We start from the raw sequence: 20,468 nt of genomic DNA on the forward strand, positions 1-20,468 counted from the left end.
AGAAGACCTGTCTGGAAAGATGACTGTCGTGCTCCGGGCAGAGGGGACACTGTGTGTGTGTCAAGCTTCCGGAATGGGGAGGAGCTTGCGGTGGTGCCCTTGTGGTTGGGCAATATTCTGAGGCTCTCCATTCTTCTCCGCCACCTCTGTGTTTCTGATGTCTAGTAACCTTTCCAACAAGCGGAACCTAGTTTTAAAAGGGAGAAGGCGGACATAGACTTCTCTTTGGATTATTGATGAATTTTCTTTTACCAGCACCATGTCTAGCCTTGATTGGCTGAGGAACCTGCTAGTTAGAAGTGTCTTGTTCTTGAACCTTTTTTTGCTGACTCAGAACGAAGAGAAGCACCTGAAAGTCGCCGGATGTTGTCTAGTGCAATCCAGGTTATAATCCATGAGCTTAAAGAGCAGTTGAGGACCTTTTTTGTTTACTTTGTATGCTTAGAGCCCAACCTTTCATGCTTCCTCTGCTAGAGACCTTTGGTTTTAGATCGGGCTTCAGACCCTTAGAAGATGTTTGGTATATACCACCCCCTTCCTCCAATCTGTTTCTACTTGCTGCCCTGTAAAACATTGCCTTCCTGGGACGTGTTAATGACCCTCCTCTTTCAAACAGCTAGTTGCAGGACTTATGGAACACATTTCATCTAACAGACATGTGAGGTCCTTCTGTGTGATAAGCTCTGTGCTGAGCACTGGATAACCCTGTACACTGTTTTCATGGCTTGACATTTGTGACCCAAGAGTGTGGTCCACATTGGGAAGTATTGTTTTCCTAATGCCATAACATTTAAGAGCTCTGGAGTCCTGGATTTGAATCCCCTCGTCAGGATTTAAGATTTTTGTGACCTAGGGCAAGATACTCAACCTCTCTAACCCTCAGGTTTTCAGTTGGAAAGTAGGAATAATGCTCACTTTACAGGTGCTTGGTGAATGCATGTATGGCATGGGTCTGACATAGTGAGGGTGTGATACATGTCAGCCATCATCATTGTTTTAATGTTTTTTTTTTTTTTCTTTAATGTTTATTTGGGGGTGGGGGAGGGAGGGAGACACAGAATCTAAAGCAGACTCCAGGCTCCGAGCTGTCAGCACAGCCCGACGCGGGGCTCGAACTCACGAACCGTGAGATCATGACCTGAGCCGAAGCAGGACACTTGACCCACTGAGCCACCCAGGCGCCTCCCTCCATCATCATTGTTAATAGCAACAATGCGTTGTTTGTAATATGGTGTCATTAATAGTCTCTTTCACTATTAGTAGATGAGTCCCTAACCCCTCATGATCTACTACACATTTTCTTTAGCTTCATTATTACTGGGTCCCACCCTTCTCACTAATCTGCTGATTTCTGCTTTTCATTATTGAGCCTTTCCTTTAAGAATATCCCTGATGGGTCTTTATTCTACCTGGATTCAGGAAACTGCTCACTCCTCTGCAGGCGCTGTGACTTGGGGCATTTACTCACCTTTTCTGAACTCTGAGTTTCTCATCTGCTAAAATAGGAATAATACCCATATGGCCGGGCTGTTGTGAGGGTCACGTTATTAGAGTAATGCACATGGAAATGTTTGGAAAATTATAAACTATCAGAAAAAAGGATTATTATTAGACATGATTATTTACCTCCTTGAGTTACTATTCGCTTAAAATGTATAGATTTGAAAGCTCTCATAAACACAAGAAGTTTATTCTAGAAGACTTAAAGCAGGGGAATATATAAAACTTCCTTAAACTTTACTCTGGTAGTTTAAATGTGGTTAGAATAGTTAGAACCTGCAATTGTTCTGAAGGATCAGTTCTGGAGGCATTTGTAAAGTACTTGTTACAGGAAATAGTCCTAAAGTATACATTGTAGTATACAAAGTATACAAGGTATACATTGTATACAAAGTTTACAAAGTATACATTGTATACAATGTAAAGTATACATTGTAGGTACCTCTCATAATGAGCTGTTCTAGGCAGGCAGTTTTTCCTTTTTTCTTCTTGGGTCTTAAATGCAGATGTGTAACAAAACTTATGGACCAGTCCAGTCCTTACCTACTTAGCTTCACCTGAACAGTTAATAAATATCAATTTTTTAAAAATGTGTATTATTTTTGAGGTGGGGGGGCAGAGAATCCCAAGCAGCCTCTACGCTGCCAGTGCAGAGCCTGACACGAGGCTCAGTCCTACGGCTGTGAGGTCGTGACCCGAACCGAAATCAAGAGTCAGATGCTTAACTGACTGAGCCACCAGGGCACCCATATAAATAAATACCATTTTAAATGAAAAGATGATAGCTTGATTGTTCTTAAACACACACAAAATAATGTACGGCCTGGCAGCTATGATTAATAATGCCATATTGCATATTTGAGAGCTGCTAACAGTAAATCTTAAAAGTTCTCATCACAAGAATAAAAGTTGTTTGTGTATGCGATGGATGTTAACAAGACTTACTATGGTGACCATTTTGGGAGATATACACGTATCGACTCATTAAGTTGTACACCTGAAACTAATGTAATGTCAGCTATACCTCAATAAAAAAAAAATGCAAAAATAAACACACAAAACTTTCAAGTGTAATGACGCATATCTGTTAAGAAAAAAATGAAGATTTAAAATCAATGCACTTTTTTTTTCTCCCAGTAATATTGAAATACATAAAAGATGTGGGAAACACCCTATCTGTGATTATATTTGACTATTTGTTTTACCAGTTAGTCTGTGGTTTTCAAGAACTACGGGGAGATTCCTTTATCTGGATTTTAAAGAACCGAACTGTGCAGACAGTGGATATAGTTCCAAACCCTAGCATTTCTTGCCTTTTCTTCCCAGTGTGCTGAGTACTATTTCTCTACCATTTATTTGACATAACCTAAAACAAGCACAGCTTAGCAAATTGGTCCCCCCGCAAAGCACACTGCATTTCTGTGTTCTCTTGAAAATCAAGCAATCCTGATCTTCAAAGACAAAAAGTAGAAAAACCATGCTTTCAGCACACTTTCTCACCTTTCACTGTCACGTGCTTTCTAGTGAATGTGTCCTGAAACTTGTTTTGAGATGGGATATTAGCTAACACTGTGTTTTGAGTCCTGTTGTCGTCTTTCCGAAATGTCTCTGTTTTCCTTCCGCTTTGTTTACCTAATCAGAGAGGCTGGATGGATTTGGGCGCATAGAGTTTCCCTGATTTCTAGGGGTCAGGAGATTACAGCTCCTTCATACGTAATCCAGGTCAGTCTCCTCTGCGACCTCCATGTCTCAGAGGTAGAGATACGGCCCAAATTACACAACCTGGGAAACTGTAATTTAGGTTTAAACTTAAGAAGGGAAACTGATAGTTAACACAGGTCTTTTCCATGGTCTCTACCTAATTTGATGCTCACCAGCACCCTCGAAGGGGGAGGTGGGCACAGTCCCCTTTCGTAGATTAGGGAACTGACCACTTCAGGTAATTCGCCCCAGTGGAGGCAGGTTTTAACCCAGCCTTTCTTCTTCCTGGTCAATAACACAGTTTCACACAGGTTCTCCGAGCTCTAAGTCATTTCAGCCATCAGGTCTGAGGGAAGAATGTTTGCCAGCAGAGATGCAGATTCAGGAATAGAAAGGGGAGATTATTTTAAGTTGCAGTCAGGGGGTGGGAGCTCTAAGCCGCCAGCCATGTTTGGGTTGTTTCTGGAGCCTTGTCCTTCCTGATGCTCCTTTTTATGTCACAGTTCTAAACTTGCTGGAGGGTCGACAGCAGCATTTTGAATTAGGGGGCGTTTTTCTTTCTTTTTCTTTTTAAAAAAATTTTTTTAAAATTTATTTTTGAGAGAGACACAGAGTGAGTGGGAGAGGGGCAGAGAGAGGGAGAGAGAGGGAGACACAATCCGAAGCAGGCTCCAGGCTCTGAGCTGTCAGCACAGAGCCCCACATGGGGCTCGAACCCACGAACCATGAGATCATAACCCGAGCTGAAGTCGGATGCTTAACCGACTGAGCCACCCAGGTGCCCTAAAAAAAATTTTTTTTTAATGTTTACTTTTGAGAGAGAGAGAGACAGACAGACAGAGTGCAAGCAGGGGAGGGTCAGAGAGAGAGGGAGACACAGAATCTGAAGCAGGCTCCAGGCTCTGAGCTGTCGGCACAGAGCCCTATGTGGGGCTCGAACCCACGAACTGTGAGATCATGACTTGAGCCGAAGTCAGACACTTAACCCACTGAGCCACCCAGGCGCCCCTGGAACATTTTAATTACGCATTGGCCCGGGGGGGGGGGTGCAGTATAGGTTTGAAAGGTAGTGGAACTCTTTCAACACTACACATGCCATGGCAAAGGAACCCAGTTAGCAAGAGTTCATAATTGATGTCAGCATCCTGACTACATCTGTCATCTGGGGCAAATTACTGTCTCTGCTTTGTTTCTACCCTTATCCCCCCAGCTCCGGAAGAGGAGACACAGCCTTCATGTGTCTCCTCACACTCCTGGCCAAGTTGAGAAGTAACGTGTACTTCTAGAAATGATTCGAGGGCCAGGGGTGACAAGATCTGCCTAATTTGGGGCTACACAGTCAAAGGGAGCATCGGTTAGTAGTTAACGCAAGATGGGCCCCTGGAAAGACGATGTCGTTGCTACAGCTGGATTCCTGAACAGCACATCATTCTGCACGACGTGGAAAGATGATCGAGGTGGACACCACAGCAGCTTTTTCAGGGCCTACCTTGCTTCCGCTTACCAAAGATCGCTCTGACAAAATTTTTAAAAGGGGGGAAACCAGAAAGGCGTTGCCAGACATATTTGGTATTGCGTTCGTTGTCTGACTTTGCTGAAAAAACTAAGTGACACTAAGCGGCTCCCCCTGATGGATGCCGGTATCCCTGAGATCTGGGTTGGGATCCTGCCAGGGAAACTATCCCCCTTCGTGGACACCAGGACACCAGGCTGTGTCTAGGAAGGGCTGTGGCAGAATGTAGAGCCCAGGGTGGGGATCCCCGTGCTGTCTGGAGTCCCTCCCTGTTTCCTCCCTTAGGGTGACAGGAAGTAAAAGGAGGGGGACTGGTTTTGTGTAGGCGGAGCTGGTCCCGGTGGGGAAGGTGCCACAGCCATTGCTCGCCTGAGGGAGGGACCAGGAGTAATTACTGTGGTCGTAATAACCTCTAGTCCAGGTGCAGTGCTGGACATATAGATGTGCTAATCATCACAAAGCACTTTTGGGTAGTACTCTTGTGTTCTACAGATGAGACAATGGAGGCTCACGGAGGTTCGATACTTGCCGCAGTCACAGTCATAAATTGCCCCGCCCAGGTACACGGGGGCTTCAGTGAACAGGTTGGAGATGATAATATAGCCTTTAGTTACATAGCCAAAGAGTCAATGGGGTAGTTTATTGGCCACAGGCAGAAAAAAGAAATGGCTTAGGAGCACTGACAAGATCCCGAGTTAAAAACAACTTTGGAGAGGATTTGATCGGTATTTTAAAAAATTGTTTATTTATTTTTGAGAGAGAAAGAACATGAGCGGGAGAGGGGCAGAATCTGAGGCAGGCTCCAAGCTGTCAGTACAGAGCCCGACGCGGGGCTCGAACCCACAAACCATGAGATCCTGACCTGAGCTGAAGTCAGCTGAGCTCTGCAGGCACCCCGGATTTGATCAGTATTTATGAAATCACGAATGGTTCTGGATGATGCAGGCAAGCTGGAATTAGTGAATTAGGGCGGCTCCCCTTTTCAGTTAGTGAATGGTGAAGCAAGGGGAGGCAGGAAGCAGCACAGCAGGAAGCAAATCTTGCGGAAACCACTCTTGAGCACAACGAAAACACAAATTTTGGACAAGCTGAGATCAAGCCTTAGATGTTAGAGCCCTAATGATGTACTCTGAATAACTCCGCAGTTGGGGCCACATGCCACAATTTTGAGGTTGATTTTGGAAGGCAGCACACACGAGGCTCTTCCTGCTCCTGTTGGAAGCAAGACTGGGTAGCTTGCTCTGTGGGCGTGACCCAGTAAGGGGGTTCTGATTTCCTTCCTTCCTTCCTCCCTCCCTCCCTCCCTCCCTCCCTCCCTCCCTTCCTTCCTTCCTTCCTTCCCTCCCTCCCTTTTTCTCTTTCTTTCTCTCTCTCTCTCTAAGTTTATGTATTTTGAGAGAGACAGAGAGTGGGAGAGTCCCCAGCAGGTTCTGCACTGTCAACGCAGACCCCATCCAGGGCTCGAACTCACAAAACCACGAGGTCATGACCAGAGCTGAAATCAAGAGCCAGACGCCCAGCCGACCGGGCCACCCAGACGCGCCAGGCTCTGATTTTCTTTACACTAGTGTGGATGTATACTGCGGCCCATAGTCCGTTTTCAGCAGTACCAGACTCGGGTGTGAGGGAGCTGGAAGGAACTGCCGGGGGAGCTGGAAACCACCGATGCCCCTGTCCCACACCCTCGCTGGGTTATACCATCAACCCGGAGAAGGGGACCCGGGATAATGCAAAGCCCCACGGGGCCGTTTCACAGGCATAGCAGGTGTCGACACACTGTTCCCAAATTCTAAGATAAGATTACCTGATTACTATTCTTGTTTGTTTTTAATTTTTAAAAATTTATTTATTTTTTAAATTTACATCCAAGTTAGCATATAGTGCTGATTTCACAGTGATTTCAGGGGTAGATTCCTTAGTGCCCCTCCCCCATTTAGCCCATCCCCCCTCCCACAACCCCTCCAGGAACCCTCTGTTCTTCATATTTAAGAGTCTCTTATGTTTTGTCCCCCTCCCTGTTTTTTTTTTTTTTTTTTTTTTTTTTTTTTTTTTTAATGTTTATTCATCTTTGAGAGACAGAGCGTGAGCAGGGGAGGAGCAGAGAGAGAGAGGGAGACACAGAATCCAAAGCAGGCTCCAGGCTCCGAGCTGTCAGCACAGAGCCTGACTCGGGGCTCGAACCCACGAATCGCGAGATCATGACCTGAGCCAAAGCTGGATGCTCAACTGACTGAGTCACTGAGGCTCCCCTCCTCCCTATTTTTCTATTAATTTTGCTTTCCTTCCTTTATGTTCATCTGTCTTGTATCTTAAAGTCCTCATATGAGTGAAGTCATATTTGTCTCTCTCTGACTAATTTCACTTAGCATAATATCCTCTAGTTCCATCCAGGTAGTTGCAAATGGCAAGATTTCATTCTTTTTGATTGCTGAGTAATACTCCATCGTGTGTATGTACATATATATATATATATATATATGTATGTATATGTATGTATATGTATGTATATGTATATATATACACACACACAAACACACACACACACCACACATCTTTATCCATTCATCCATCGATGGACATTTGGGCTCTTTCCATACTTTGGCTATTGTCAATAGTGCTGCTATAAACATGGGGGTGCACGTGTCCCTTCGAAACAGCACACTTGTATCCCGTGGATAAATGCCTAGTAGTGCAATTGCCGGGTCGTAGGGTAGTTCTATTTTTAGGTTTTTGAGGAACCTCCATACTGTTTTCCAGAGTGGACGCACCAGCTTGCATTCCCACCAACAATGCAAAAGAGATCCTTTTTCTCTGCATCCTCGCCAACATCTGTTGTTGCCTGAACTGTTAATGTTAGCCATTCTGACAGGTGTGAGGTGCTATCTCATTGTGGTTTTGATTCGTATTTGGATGTCTTCTTTGGAGAAGTGTCTGTTCATGTCTTTTGCCCATTTCCTCACTGGATTATTTGTTTTTTTGGGGTGTTGAGTTTGATCAGTTCTTTATAGATTTTGGATACTAACCCTTTATCTGATAGGTCATTTGCAGATATCTTCTCCCATTCTGTCAGTTGCCTTTTAGTTTTGCTGATAGTTTCCTTCGCTGTGCAGAAGCTTTTTATTTTGATGAGGTTCCAATAGCTCATTTTTGCTTTGGTTAATTTTTTTTAATGTTTATTTTTAACAGAGAGACAGAGTGTGAGCCACCGAAAGGCAGAGGGAGGGAGGGAGGGAGGGAGGGAGAGAGAGAGAGAGAGAGAGAGAGAGAGAGAATTAAGTAGGCTCCAGAGCCTGATGTAGGGCTCGAACTTATGAACTGCAAGATCATGACCTGAACTGAAGTGGGATGCTTAACTGACTGGACCACTCAGACACCCCCCTCATTATTATTCTTAATTTTATAGTTAAAGGAGGAAACAGAGGTTCAGGTGAAATGACTTGACTTTCACAGTTGGAACTAGGACCCTGGATTAACATTTTTTGTTTCGTGTTCTACTTTCTCAAATACACTCTGCCTTTTGTTTTTGTATACACTTGCTCACCTCCTAAATGGCCTTCTAAACTAATGCAGACAAGCTCACTTTGTCTGGCAGATACCATAATGGTAGGTTTCCAGTCCTGGCCAGTGAAGGGCTCTCACAATTGGGGTAAGAGCGTGAGGTTGAGGAGGAGTGTGGGAAAGAGGGCGGCCCAGTGAGAAAGGGGAGGAGAAAGCCCCACAGAGCTCCAACACATTGTCATATGTATACATCTTCCTAACACATTGTCATATGTATACATCTGGGTATTTAGTCTTGGTTGGGGGGGGGGGGCGGGGGAGGGTTAAGATTTAATGCAAATAAACTTACCTGGGACCAGATAAAATGAAAAGATTCAAAGTGGACGATCATGTAAAATTTAGTCCCAGCCTACAGATACCAGGATAAAAAAGTGGGAGGAGGCCCCTGAGATTTTCAAAATTACCTGGTTACCAGCAACAGATTGAACTGGTACCTCGTGCTCCTGGAGTCGTAGTACATGAAGCGAGTGCGTGGAAAGACAGAATTGAGATACGGGTGACCTCAAAAATTGAACATTTGTGAATGAATAGTGATGGACTAATTATAGCCTAGCCACAAACTGGCTTTTTATAAAGCTGAGAATATTGGAAGTTTTCCTCATCATTTCTTTCCTCCAACCTTTCTGTTCTCAGACGAGGTTGCTGGTGGTCCCCTTGGCCCCTCCCTGCCCTTTGAGTTTAATGAGCTAGGGGAGCTCTAGAAAGATTTAGCTAATAGCCTTTTGTCTGGTTTAATTGATAGGATTAAGTGGGATTCCAAGGTGAGCCATTATGTTTGAGTTAGTTTAACCCTCCTTGCCTGTGAACTCCGCGTCTGGTAGCAAGCCTTTTTTAATTTTATTTTTAAAAATTTTTATTTTTGAGAGAGAGGGAGACAGAGAATCTGAAGCACACCCGCACTGTCCGCACAAAGCCCAACACGGGGCTCGAACTCATGAACTGTGAGATCATGACCTGAGCTGAACCTCAGCTCAACCCACTGAGCCACCGCAAGTCTTTTCTGAGGGAGAAATAATGCAGAGATGGACAGATCTGTTCACCTGGTCGCTGTATCCATAACTAGATAAAAAGAACAAGTCTGTACTTAGGTGGTGAGCATTTCAGCCTCCTCCCTTTTTATCTACCTGCGTTGATTCCTGTATCTAAGGTGTATTTAACCTCCCATGTGGTTAGAGCAGTAATTGGTGACATTGTAACATTATCAGTTACATATGCATTTAAGCATTTTTTTTTCTGTTTCTTAAAATTACCCTGTAACTTATTTTTAGCAGTTGTGCAAACAGCCCCAACTCCTTTTTCTTGTATCTTTCACGTTTATTTTTCTTGCTCCTTTCTCCATTCATATTGTTATTTTGTTTTCCTCTCCTGCTTCCCTTTAATTTTGCTAACTAGTAGCGAACACTAACTATATTTAGAGCTGAAAAGAGAAGAGTGACTATTGCCTTCAACTTGTTTCAGTCTTTCATCAGTTTCCCCTCCAGCTGTCAGGTGGGTTTTGCCTTCAGCTCAGCGAGGAGAGCTGGAGACCCGCCTTCTGAACTGAGGCTGGGGTTCCTCTGTGCTCTCTATGCCACTGCTGCTAACAGAGAACCAGTTTCCTCTCCTTCCGACCTGTGTTCACCTCATTGGGCCCGTGGGAGAGTGGCTGGGCTGGCTTTTAGTTGCTTAGGCTTACAAGGGCCACGGATCTCTGACTTTTTTCTTTCTGAAGTCTGTTCCTGCCACACATCTGCTGGGGCCGCAAGTCGAACTTGAGGGGTAGCTGCCTCCAGGTTTGCCCTGGGTCCTCCAGCCCGGAGCTCCCCGGTGCCCACTCCCCCTGTGTTGGCATTTGTGTGGTTAGCCAGTAAGCAGTGGGTTACTCTTGGGCAAAGTAGCTACGTTGGGATTTTTCCGGTATTGTACCTGATAGGTGATATCTTTATCTTAGAATCCTAAGCATTCTGATAATTGGATGGGAGAGAGTACTTAAACACATCCTTCTTTTAGTCCTGGCTCTTTTCCTAGAAGTTTTGGTTGAATTCCCATAAATACAGAATGAGTAGTGATACTCATTCTGAATTTCCCATGTTGTTTCTGAAGGCATTAATAAATGCACTCATAGGCGGACTATTGAGAAAATCAGGCATTCACCCCCTAAACCAAGGGGGTGAAAGAATATTTTAAGAATATTGAAATATTTTATTTAAGAACCTTAAATAATTTGTTGTCAACAGCTTATTTTACTGGGTGCATTTTACAAAAAATTAACATCTATATAAATGAATACATAAGGCGTAATCAGGTCCAGCTCGATTTGGGAAATGTGCTCACGTTCCTAAGGAGATTTCACAGGTTTTCTTCCTGTAACTTGTAAAGTCCCACCCTGCATATCATTCCTAGGGACACCACCCCCTCTCAGGCCTCCTAGAAGAAGTTGAGTACCTCCTCATTAGTTCATGATTTTACCAGTGAGGTTAGCAAATTGACTAGAAAATGTTGCTTTGGTTTAGATTTCGTAATTTATGAACTGCTTTTGAAGCTTTTGAATCAGGGGTAGTAGTTAATCACAGATAGTGTTAAGTCAGCAATTAGGGTTAATAAAAGTCACTTGTAACATGTTCTGAATTTGTAGATTGAAAGCATTGATAAGATTACCTTAAAAGTTACTCTTGGGGCGCCTGGGTGGCGCAGTTGGTTAAGCGTCCGACTTCAGCCAGGTCACGATCTCGCGGTCCGTGAGTTCGAGCCCCGCGTCGGGCTCTGGGCTGATGGCTCGGAGCCTGGAGCCTGTTTCCGATTCTGTGTCTCCCTCTCTCTCTGCCCCTTCCCCCGTTCATGCTTTGTCTCTCTCTGTCCCAAAAATAAATAAACGTTGGAAAAAAAAAAAAAAAAAGTTACTCTTGACTTCCAAGGGCTAATGGCTATTCTGTTCATCGAATAGATGTGAAACATTAAGGTAATTGCATAATTTAGAATTTCAATCTAATTTCAGCTTCATTTAATAAAGTACTGCCCCAGAGAGAGCTGACTTTTTAAAAGAAAGCCCACGTGTTAGAGTTTTCACTTTGCTAGTGGGGGGTATGTGATTCGAACTGTTCCTGAATCGGTTTTATTCAAATGTGATATAAGAATGCAATGTCATGTTCTAATTTTGGTTTGTTTGATTTACAGTCAATGAACTGGAACTTATCTCTTTTACTTTAGGCTTTCAGATAAACTTCCGTGAAAAGGCACAAAGTAAGCTACAAACTTTATGATCCTATGCTACTTATTTTTTTTTTTCATATCCATCTTGGTATTGAGAATGTGTCCACAATTGGTTCAACTAACCAACCATGGCGATTTTACACTCAAAGAGCTTCCATTTCTCATTCTTTTTCCAAATACAATAATAATAATAATAATAATAATAATAATAATAATAATAATAGTTCTATTCTTGATTGTAAATTGTTTTTGCTCAAAATTGAAATAGATACATACAGGTATTCAAATGCTTGTAGGTATAGAAAGTTGTATATAGATGTGCAGATAATTTATAGATATTCAGATGTATATATGTATAGAAATCATAGTAGATTTGGAAAGATGTACACAGGTATGGAAAGGTATATTTATGTGTATGAGTTATGAAAAGATATGCATAGGTATTTGGATTTCACCATAATGCAAACTACAAGCTGAGGAAAGTTCTCTTTTAAGATTGTGGTGCAGAGTATTTAATGGTACTCAGAGATTTCATGATTTAAGGTTGATTTTTTGGAACCATACACATAGAGTGTTTTCATTTTTTTCTTTGAAACAAAGCTTGTTTCTTCCTCCTGCCTCCCCCTACCTCAATGTGGACTAGTGTTCTCTATTAGGACACCAGTCTTAAAAGAATGCAGAGTAAGTTTTCTATTCAATAACAAGCAAAACTTATAAAGCTAAAACAAATGCATTAAAGACATTTTAAAATTTATTTATATGTTTTGAGAGGAGGGAGAGGCAGAGAGAGAGGCGAGGAGAGAGAATCCCAAGCAGTCTCCACACTCAGTGTGGAACCTGATGTGGGGCTCGATCCCATGACCATGAGATCATGACTTGAGCTGAAATAAGGAGCCAGCCAGCCACTTAACCAACTGAGCCACCTAGATGCCCCCAACAAATGCGTCTTATTTATTTATTTGTTTGTTTAAAAAAAATTTTTTTAACATTTACTCATTTGTGAGAGAGAGAGAGAAAGAGACAGAGCGCAAGTGGGGGAGGAGCAGAGAGAGAGGGAGACACAGAATCTGAAACAGGCTCCAGGCTCCGAGCCGTCAGCACAGAGCCCGACGCGGGGCTCGAACTCATGGACCGTGAGATCATGACCTGAGCTGAAGTCGGCCGCTCAACCGACTGAGCCACCCAGGCGCCCCAGCAAGCGCATTTTAAACTTAAATATCATTTGTATAAATGCAGTTAAGAACTCCCCACTCCAGGAGACTATTCTTCAGTTAACATAAAAAAAAAAATCCCCAAATACAATGTGACTAGTTTCATGTTATTTATTCACAGAGTGAGGAAGAATGGTGGCCACTTTTTGATACACGTCCTTCTTCTCCCCCAGCTTTACTGCGATGTAATTGACTTGTAATCATGTAAGCTTAAGGTGTACAATGTGTGACTTGAATGTTGCAAAACGATGATCGCTGTAGGGTTACTTAACACCTCCCTCACCTTGCATAATTAATACTCTTTTTTTCGTGCTGAGAACATTTAAGATGTACTGTTTTAACAATTTCTTAAAATATTTTTTGATGTTTACTTTTTTATATTAGAGAGAGAGTGAGTGAGAGAGAGAGCGTGAGCAAGCGAGGGAGGGGCAGAGAGAGACAGAGGGAGAGAGAGAATCCCAAGCAGGCTCTGCACTGTCCGTGCAGAGCCCGACGCAGGGCTCGAACCACAAACTGTGAGATCATGACCTGAGCTGAAATCAAGAGTCAGAGGCTTAACCCACTGAGCCACCCAGGCACCCCTAACGTTTTCTGATGGAATCAAAATGTTTATAATTTCCATTGATTGAACCTTGTGACTTCCTTTGAAGTGTAGTCAGCAAACAATGTATTTCTTGAGTGGCTCACTCATGACACAGAGTAGGGCAGCCAGACCCTAGGATCACAATTTTTTAATCGGTTATTATCCTTCTCTTACCTTAAACTAAAGATAGTATACAATTGCCTGCCCATATTTGATATATATCTGTGTATAATGAAGTTACAACTTCTATTTTATGCTATTTTAAATACACTTACTATGATAATTTTTTGCTTTCGCTTATGTTTTAACAAAATGTTTCTCTTTAATTATTATAATTTTTAGTTTTTCTATATTGGCAACATTTAATCTAAGAAAAATGCTGACATTTAAAAAATGTAAAGCTGCATTCACATTGTTGCCCTTTTTTCTAACTTAGTCCAGCTGTGGACGTAAAACCAGAGAAATGTACTGATTTTGTTAAGCTTAAAGTTGTGTATGCAGTGTCCATAAAAAGCTCTGTAGCTAGATTAAAAGTGCCTTTGGACTGTCTAAATGGTTCTGTCCCTTCTCCGTTGTTACAGAAACGGCAGATTTGTGGTGCTGCCTGCCTGGAACCCGGAAGAATCGAACAAGGAAGCATGCATATATATAATACTCCCGCTTTGATTCTCACTTCTGGGTTGTCTTCACTGCCTCTTCTCACATCTCCTTTTTTATCTCCCCCTCTCACTTTGGGACATCCTCCTCTTTGTTTTCCAGCTTTTGGGATTCAACACCGTTTGATACGTTCATTCACGAAGCACCTGTTGCACGCCTCGGTACCAGAAAGTGGGGGAGCCGATGGGTCCGGAAATGAATAGGTCCCTGCCCTTGCTGACTCTTAGTGTAGTGGACCTGAGTTGATCTGGGTTTGATTCTGAGTGTTCAGCTGCTGATGCTACACATTGATTAGCAGCTGAACACAGGGTGAGGTGGTGCAGGAGGCAGGGGTACAGGGCACGTCTGCCCTGCTGTTGTGAGAGAGAGCGGCATGGGGCTGGGTGGGGGTGGGGGTGCCATGGGTCTCCTGAGAGCTGCTTTCCTGATTGGAGAACGGGGCTCAAAGATCCAGCGATGGGCCTGCCCTACTTTGGAGTTAAGCAGAGCTCTCTGCTGGCTGGGACCTCAGCGGAAGACTCAAGTAAAGGGAGGGTTGGAGCAGGGATGTTGGTAGGGATGGCCAGCTCTAAGTTGACGGTATTTATTTTTGTACTAAACGCTTAACTTTCCAGTTGCTTACGTACATTAACTTTTTTCCAAGATTGGTCCTGTCCTAAAGATTAAAGTACAACTTTGTAATGTTTGCAGACAACCAGGCTTACGTTTGGGATATAGACATTCACTTTATATGTTAAAGGCGGTCACTGGCTCTTTAAAACTAAAGGGCTTGAAATCGCGCAGGTAGTGTTTTCTCATCGAATAGGACCTCCTATAGGGCCAGAATCTCCCATCTTATTCTCAGGATGTTTCAGAATTCTCAGAAGGACTTAGATTTAGTTCATTAAAAACACTTCTGTGTCTTACGGTAGTTGTAGGAGGGGACGGAGCGCAAAGAGCACACAATTATCGTGAAGAACCCAGTGAGTGCGTGCAGTGGCCTCACATGCTTGATTGATTCTCCGTCATAAGTCAGAAAGACTTATTGTAAGATGATTCTGATGACTAATGGAAGCTCCGAAGGATTCACTTTTTCCCATTGTTTGACTTTCACATAGTTTTTGTTTTTCATACTGTGTTATCACTATTCCAATGAGTGTATCACAATCGCCTGTCACAAGTTAGTGGAGCTTTATTGGAAATGTGTGGGGGGTGTTTTCGCACACAGTGTGAGATCACATTTAATTTTGGAACCGGATTTTTACAGATCGTCAATAAAAATCCACTTTGCATCTCATGGCCTTCTTTTGATCAATTGTAGTTTGCATTTACTTGCTTTTTGGTTTTTTCTATATGAAGTTAGTATGTATTTAAGGTAATAAGTAAACAAATGAAGTTACAATTATTTAAGACAATGGTGTTATGTTTCTCTTAACCCTGTTGGATTGTCCAATTATTCTGAAGTCTAAACGAAAGACTACTTCAGGGAAAGATACTCTTTCTGATTGATAGTGCTTATGTTTAGAAGGTTGATTAATTCATCATTCATCATTTGGAGAGCATGATTCTGTACTTGTAAAGGTGTTTATGTGACTTATGACCAAGTTTTGAATGATCATATCTTGATGGCTTTAATCAGAGAACTTGTAAACATGGTTCTTTAGAACATGATTTGCTTTGGTTTATAAAACCAGTGTTTTTGTTTTTGTTTTTTGTGTTTTTTTTTTTGTTTGTTGGTGGGGGAAGATTTACCTAGAAACACTTTTTGAGAAGTGCTTTCATAGATGTCAAATTTACCCTAGTGTGTTAGCATTCTGATTTTCTTATTTGGATGAGAAGACTCATTAAGGATCCCATGGCTGTAGAGGTCTTGGCTGAAGACACATTTGGGTGGTATTGAGTTTTGTACCTTTTATACTTTTGGTAGCTTTAAAAACTTTTTTAGTAGCTTTTAAAAATTGTTTTACTTGGGGATGTTTGCATAAGCAACAGGATGTTTCTTTCTTTCTTCGTTTCTTTCTTTCTTCGTTTCTTTCTTTCTTTTGATTTATTTAGACAGAGAGAGCATGGGGGAGGAGCAGAGAGTGGGGGGGAATCCCAAGCAGGCTCTGAGTTGTCAGCACAGAGCCCGATGTGGGGCTTGAGCTCATGAATCCTGAAATCGTGACCAGAGCCTAAATCACAGGGCAGACACAACCTACTGAGCCATCCAGGCGCCCCAACAGGAGTTTTATGTAGAAAGTTATGTGCTCCAGAGCTGACTTTTATTCTTGAAGTCACTAATAGAAATTAGATTACAGGTAGTGATTGCTTTTGGTAACACTGCACATCAGAATATTTTTGGAGAAAAAAGTGGAGGTATTCTAACCACAGATTCTCATTTAATTGTGAAACTACTCTTTTACAATAAGGATCCCTAATTGGTTTTAAGTTGGTAATAGTAAAAAGGAAACAATAAAGAGGAGGAAGGATGTTTCGTGAATGCAGAAATTTGAGGAAGTCATTAATAAGTTTAGTGACCTGATAAGAAGTGTCTGTAAAAGATGATGTGTTGCTCAAGAGAGTATCTGATTGTATTGGAAGTAGGCTGTGTAGTAAACCAGGCGAAGGAAGACGTGGAGGGGGAGTCAAGCCATTCTACCTTTACACTAAGAGCTTAGGAAATTCACCTCATTAAATTTCTTTTTTTTTTTTAATGTTTTATTTATTTATTTTTTTTTATTTTTTTTATTTTTTTTTTTTTACATTTATTTATTTTTGAGACAGAGAGAGAGAGAGCATGAATAGGGGAGGGTCAGAGAAAGAGGGAGACACAGAATCCGAAACAGGCTCCAGGCTCTGAGCTGTCAGCCCAGAGCCCGACGCGGGGCTCGAACCCACGGACCGTGAGATCATGACCTGAGCGAAGTCGGACGCTTAACCGACTGAGCCACCCAGGCGCCCCTTATTTATTTTTGAGAGTGCAAGCGGGGGAAGTGCAGACAGGGAGGGGGGCAGGAGAGAATCAGAAGTGGGCACCCCACTGACAGTGGTGAGCCCAACGCAGGGCTCGAATCCACGAACTGCAAGATCATGACCTGAGTCAAAGTCGGACGCCCAACCAACTGAGCCACCCAGGCGCCCCACACCTGATTAAATTTCTAATTTTCCATTTTATGTAGCAAAAAATCTGTACACAGTGACTAAAATTTTATCATTTGGAATTTATTAAGCTCAGCTATGTTTTTCAGCAATCATAAGAAACAACGCTGCTATTGGAGATTAACAAGTTTTATTTAAATTTCTATAGAATTACTTATATTTTATTATTTGATTTGATTTTTTTTTAATGTTTGAGATGGAGAGAGAGAGAGAGAGAGCACACACAGGGGAGGTGCAGAGACAGAGGGAGACAGTGGATCTAAAGCAGGCTCCATGCTGACAACAGAGAGCCAGATGTGGAGCCCGAACCCACAAACCTGTGAGGTCATGACATGAGCTGAAGTCAGATGTCCAACTGACTGAGCCACCCAGGCACCTCTATTTATTTATATTTTAAGTTTATATGCTGAATTTAGTTGAAAAATGAGATCTTGTAGGATTTGCCATAAGCCCAACTAGCATCCAGGAGATTCATCACTGTCTTCACGGACCTCATGCTAAAACTGCCAATGGAAAATCCATCTGCTTGAAAACAGCTTTTTACAAATTAAAGCCCAAGAATTGTAGTAATGGTGTAGGCAGAGGCGACATTCACATATTCCCTTTGTACTTCCTCCCATTCCAAGGGGAATGTTGCCTGATTATCTTTGATCTGGAAAGTAATGGGAACATTCATTTCTCCTGAAACATGGTTTTCATTGCTAGAAGAAAGAAGGTTTTGAGTAGCCATTGCACCTTAATAATCATTTAGAGAAACTTAATGTGTGATATTTTTGCATGAGAAAAAAATGAGTGATTCTCCCACAGTGCAGAAAGTTTCCCATGTGCCAGTCGAACTTCGCTATTAGCAGTGCAGGGCTGTTTGACAAAACTTTTGTGGCTGGACAGATACGGGGCAGAAGTGATGTGGAAACTTTCCAGAAGGTGTTACCAACCAGATCTCCAATTCATCAAAGTGGTTTTCTTTTCTTTTCTTTTTAAAAAATTTTTTTAAAATGTTTATTTTTTTGAGAGACAGAGCATGAGTGGGGGGGTAGGGGGCAGAGAGACAGGGAGACACAGAATGGGAAGCAGGCTCCAGGCTCTGAGCTGTCAGCATAGAGCCCGACGCGGGGCTCGAACTCACAGACCGGGAGAGCATGACCTGAGCAGAAGTGGGATGCTCAACTGACTGAGCCATCCAGGCGCCCCATCAAAGTGGTTTTCTTTCTTTTTTTAATGTTTATTTATTTTTGAGACAGAGACAGAGCATGAACGGGGGAGGGTCAGAGAGAGAGGGAGACACAGAATCTGAAACAGGTTCCAGGCTCCGAGCTGTCAGCACAGAGCCTGACGCGGGGCTCGAACTCACTGACCGCGAGATCATGACCTGAGCCGAAGTCGGATGCTTAACCGACTGAGCCACCCAGGTGCCCCATCAAAGTGGTTTTCAATTTAGCTTATAAATTGAGGGTGATGGTTTTCAAATAAGGTATAGTAAATACTTGAAATTCTCACGACATGATTTTACGAGTGCTTTCAAAATCGAGACACAAGTGTCTACATGAAAAGATGTACTAGAAGAAACTTAAAACACCTGGGTTGCTGTTCATCTGATCATTAGGTAGAATTAGGTGAACATTAACCAGAAATGAAAATCAAGTGTATGTAAGCATACTCGCTCCCCTTTAGAGCACCTCTTCCAAGATTAAATAAATGGGCACAAATGAAACACTTAACAGACACATATACTGCTAATGATAAGGGGCCCTGGGGTCTTTCAAGAAGAGTTAGATGTAGAGCCTACTCTGAAGAAGCTTATGTTCTTTGAGAGAGTGAACTTGTAGAGTCAGTCTGTGTGGCAGAAATAATCATAATAGCTCATTCACTGTGTGCCAAACCCTGTTCTAAGCACATTCTGTTAACTCCTTTAATCCTTACAACCTTGTGAGGTTGGTATAGTAACTAGTATGGGTGAGGAAACTGAGGCACAGAAAGGTTAATAAGGAAATTTTTCAAAGTCATCCGGCTAGCGAGTGACCCTGGTCTGGTCAAGTTTATATGCTATAAACAATAGTGTCTTATTCTTGAAAGAGAGCAGTGAGTACTCATAGGAATGATTTTCTTTCTTTTTTTATTAAAAAAATCTTTTAACGTTCATTCATTTTGGAGAGAGAGTGCAAGCAGGGGAGGGGCAGAGAGAGGGGGACAGAGGATCCCAAGCAGGAACTGTGCCGACAGCAGCAAGCCCGATGCGGGGCTCGAACTCATGAACCGTGAGATCGTGACCTGAGCTGAAGTCCAGCGCTCAACCGACTGAGCCACCCAGGCGCCCCAACATATGGCCAATCTTATTTCTTGTGTTCCTCCTCCCTACACCTATCTCTACTGAAATATCTTCAAGCAAGTTCAGAGATTATCATTATTTCATTTTTTTTCTGGCCACATCTATGTCAGTCACATGCCTTGTCGATGATAATGACTCTTAAATGCAGAGCCTCAGGCGGTTATCACACTGTTAAAGAAACAAAACAATATTATCAGATAGCCCCTCAGATCTCCTCAAATGCCATATAGATGCATGTTTACAGTTGATTTGTTCAAGTTGAGATCTCAGCAAGGTCCACACATTCTGCATTTGATTGCTGTTTCTCTATAGTAGTTCCCCCATTTTTCTCTTTGCCATTTATTCACTGAAAAAATTGGGTCATGCGTTTTGTAGCGTTTTGCACGTTTCACATTTGGCTGATTACATCCTTTTAGTCACTAGTGTTTCATGGGTGTCTCCTTGCCCTGTAGTTTCTGTTAATTGGTGGTTAAGCAGAGAGGCTTGATCACATAGAGATATGCATTTTTGGCAAGAATGCTTTATAGGTGGTGCTGGGTATTTCTTGTTGCCTTGCATCAGGGGGCACATGATGTTTAAAATTTTTTTTTTCAAATGTTTATTTATTTTTGAGAGAGACTGAGTGTGAGCAGGGGAGGGGCAGAGAGAGAGAGAGAGAGAGAGAGAGAGAGAGAGAGAGAGAGAGAGAGAGAAAGACACAGAATCCAAAGCAGGTTCCAGACTCTGATCTGTCAGCACAGAACCCATGCGGGGCTCAAACTCACAAACCGCGAGATCATGACCTGTGCCGAAGTCGGATGCTCAACCGACTGAGCCCCCAGGTGCCCTATGAGGGCGTATGATTTGTGACTGTAGCTCTTGTTAAGATTAATGGCTGGGTTTTAGGTGCTGTCCATGTGATTCCTATAGGAGAAAGTTCCCCATCGGCTTTTCACCTGTTGTTTTTGGCCATCGTTGATGATTTCTGTCTAAATTATTTTGTTAGGTACTGGTTAACTCGTACTGCCAAACATCTGTGGGCTCTTCAAATAGTAGCTATGATCAGCCAAAACCCAACATTTGTGTTTGGGGCATACCAACGAATGCAAACTAAATGAAGCATTAATCCTC

At 42.6% G+C, this 20,468-nt stretch overlaps 1 protein-coding gene across 2 annotated transcripts in view; it reads left to right on the forward strand.

Moving 5' to 3' along the window:
* The window catches only part of MAP2K4 (mitogen-activated protein kinase kinase 4), a 130,292-nt gene that overhangs the window by 2,149 nt on the left and 107,675 nt on the right, over nt 1-20,468 (forward strand). The window contains exon 2 of one of the 2 annotated variants that reach the window (XM_060647248.3): nt 11,459-11,491. The exons of the other annotated variant lie outside the window; for it this stretch is intronic. Within the exon in view, the coding sequence (XP_060503231.1) occupies nt 11,459-11,491 (33 nt within the window). The remainder of the gene's footprint in view (nt 1-11,458; nt 11,492-20,468) is intronic. 2 annotated transcript variants of the gene reach the window in all.

This window comes from Panthera onca, chromosome E1 (assembly GCF_046562875.1).
Source record: "Panthera onca isolate mPanOnc1 chromosome E1, mPanOnc1 haplotype 2, whole genome shotgun sequence".
In the NCBI taxonomy this organism is placed as follows: Eukaryota; Metazoa; Chordata; class Mammalia; order Carnivora; family Felidae; genus Panthera; species Panthera onca.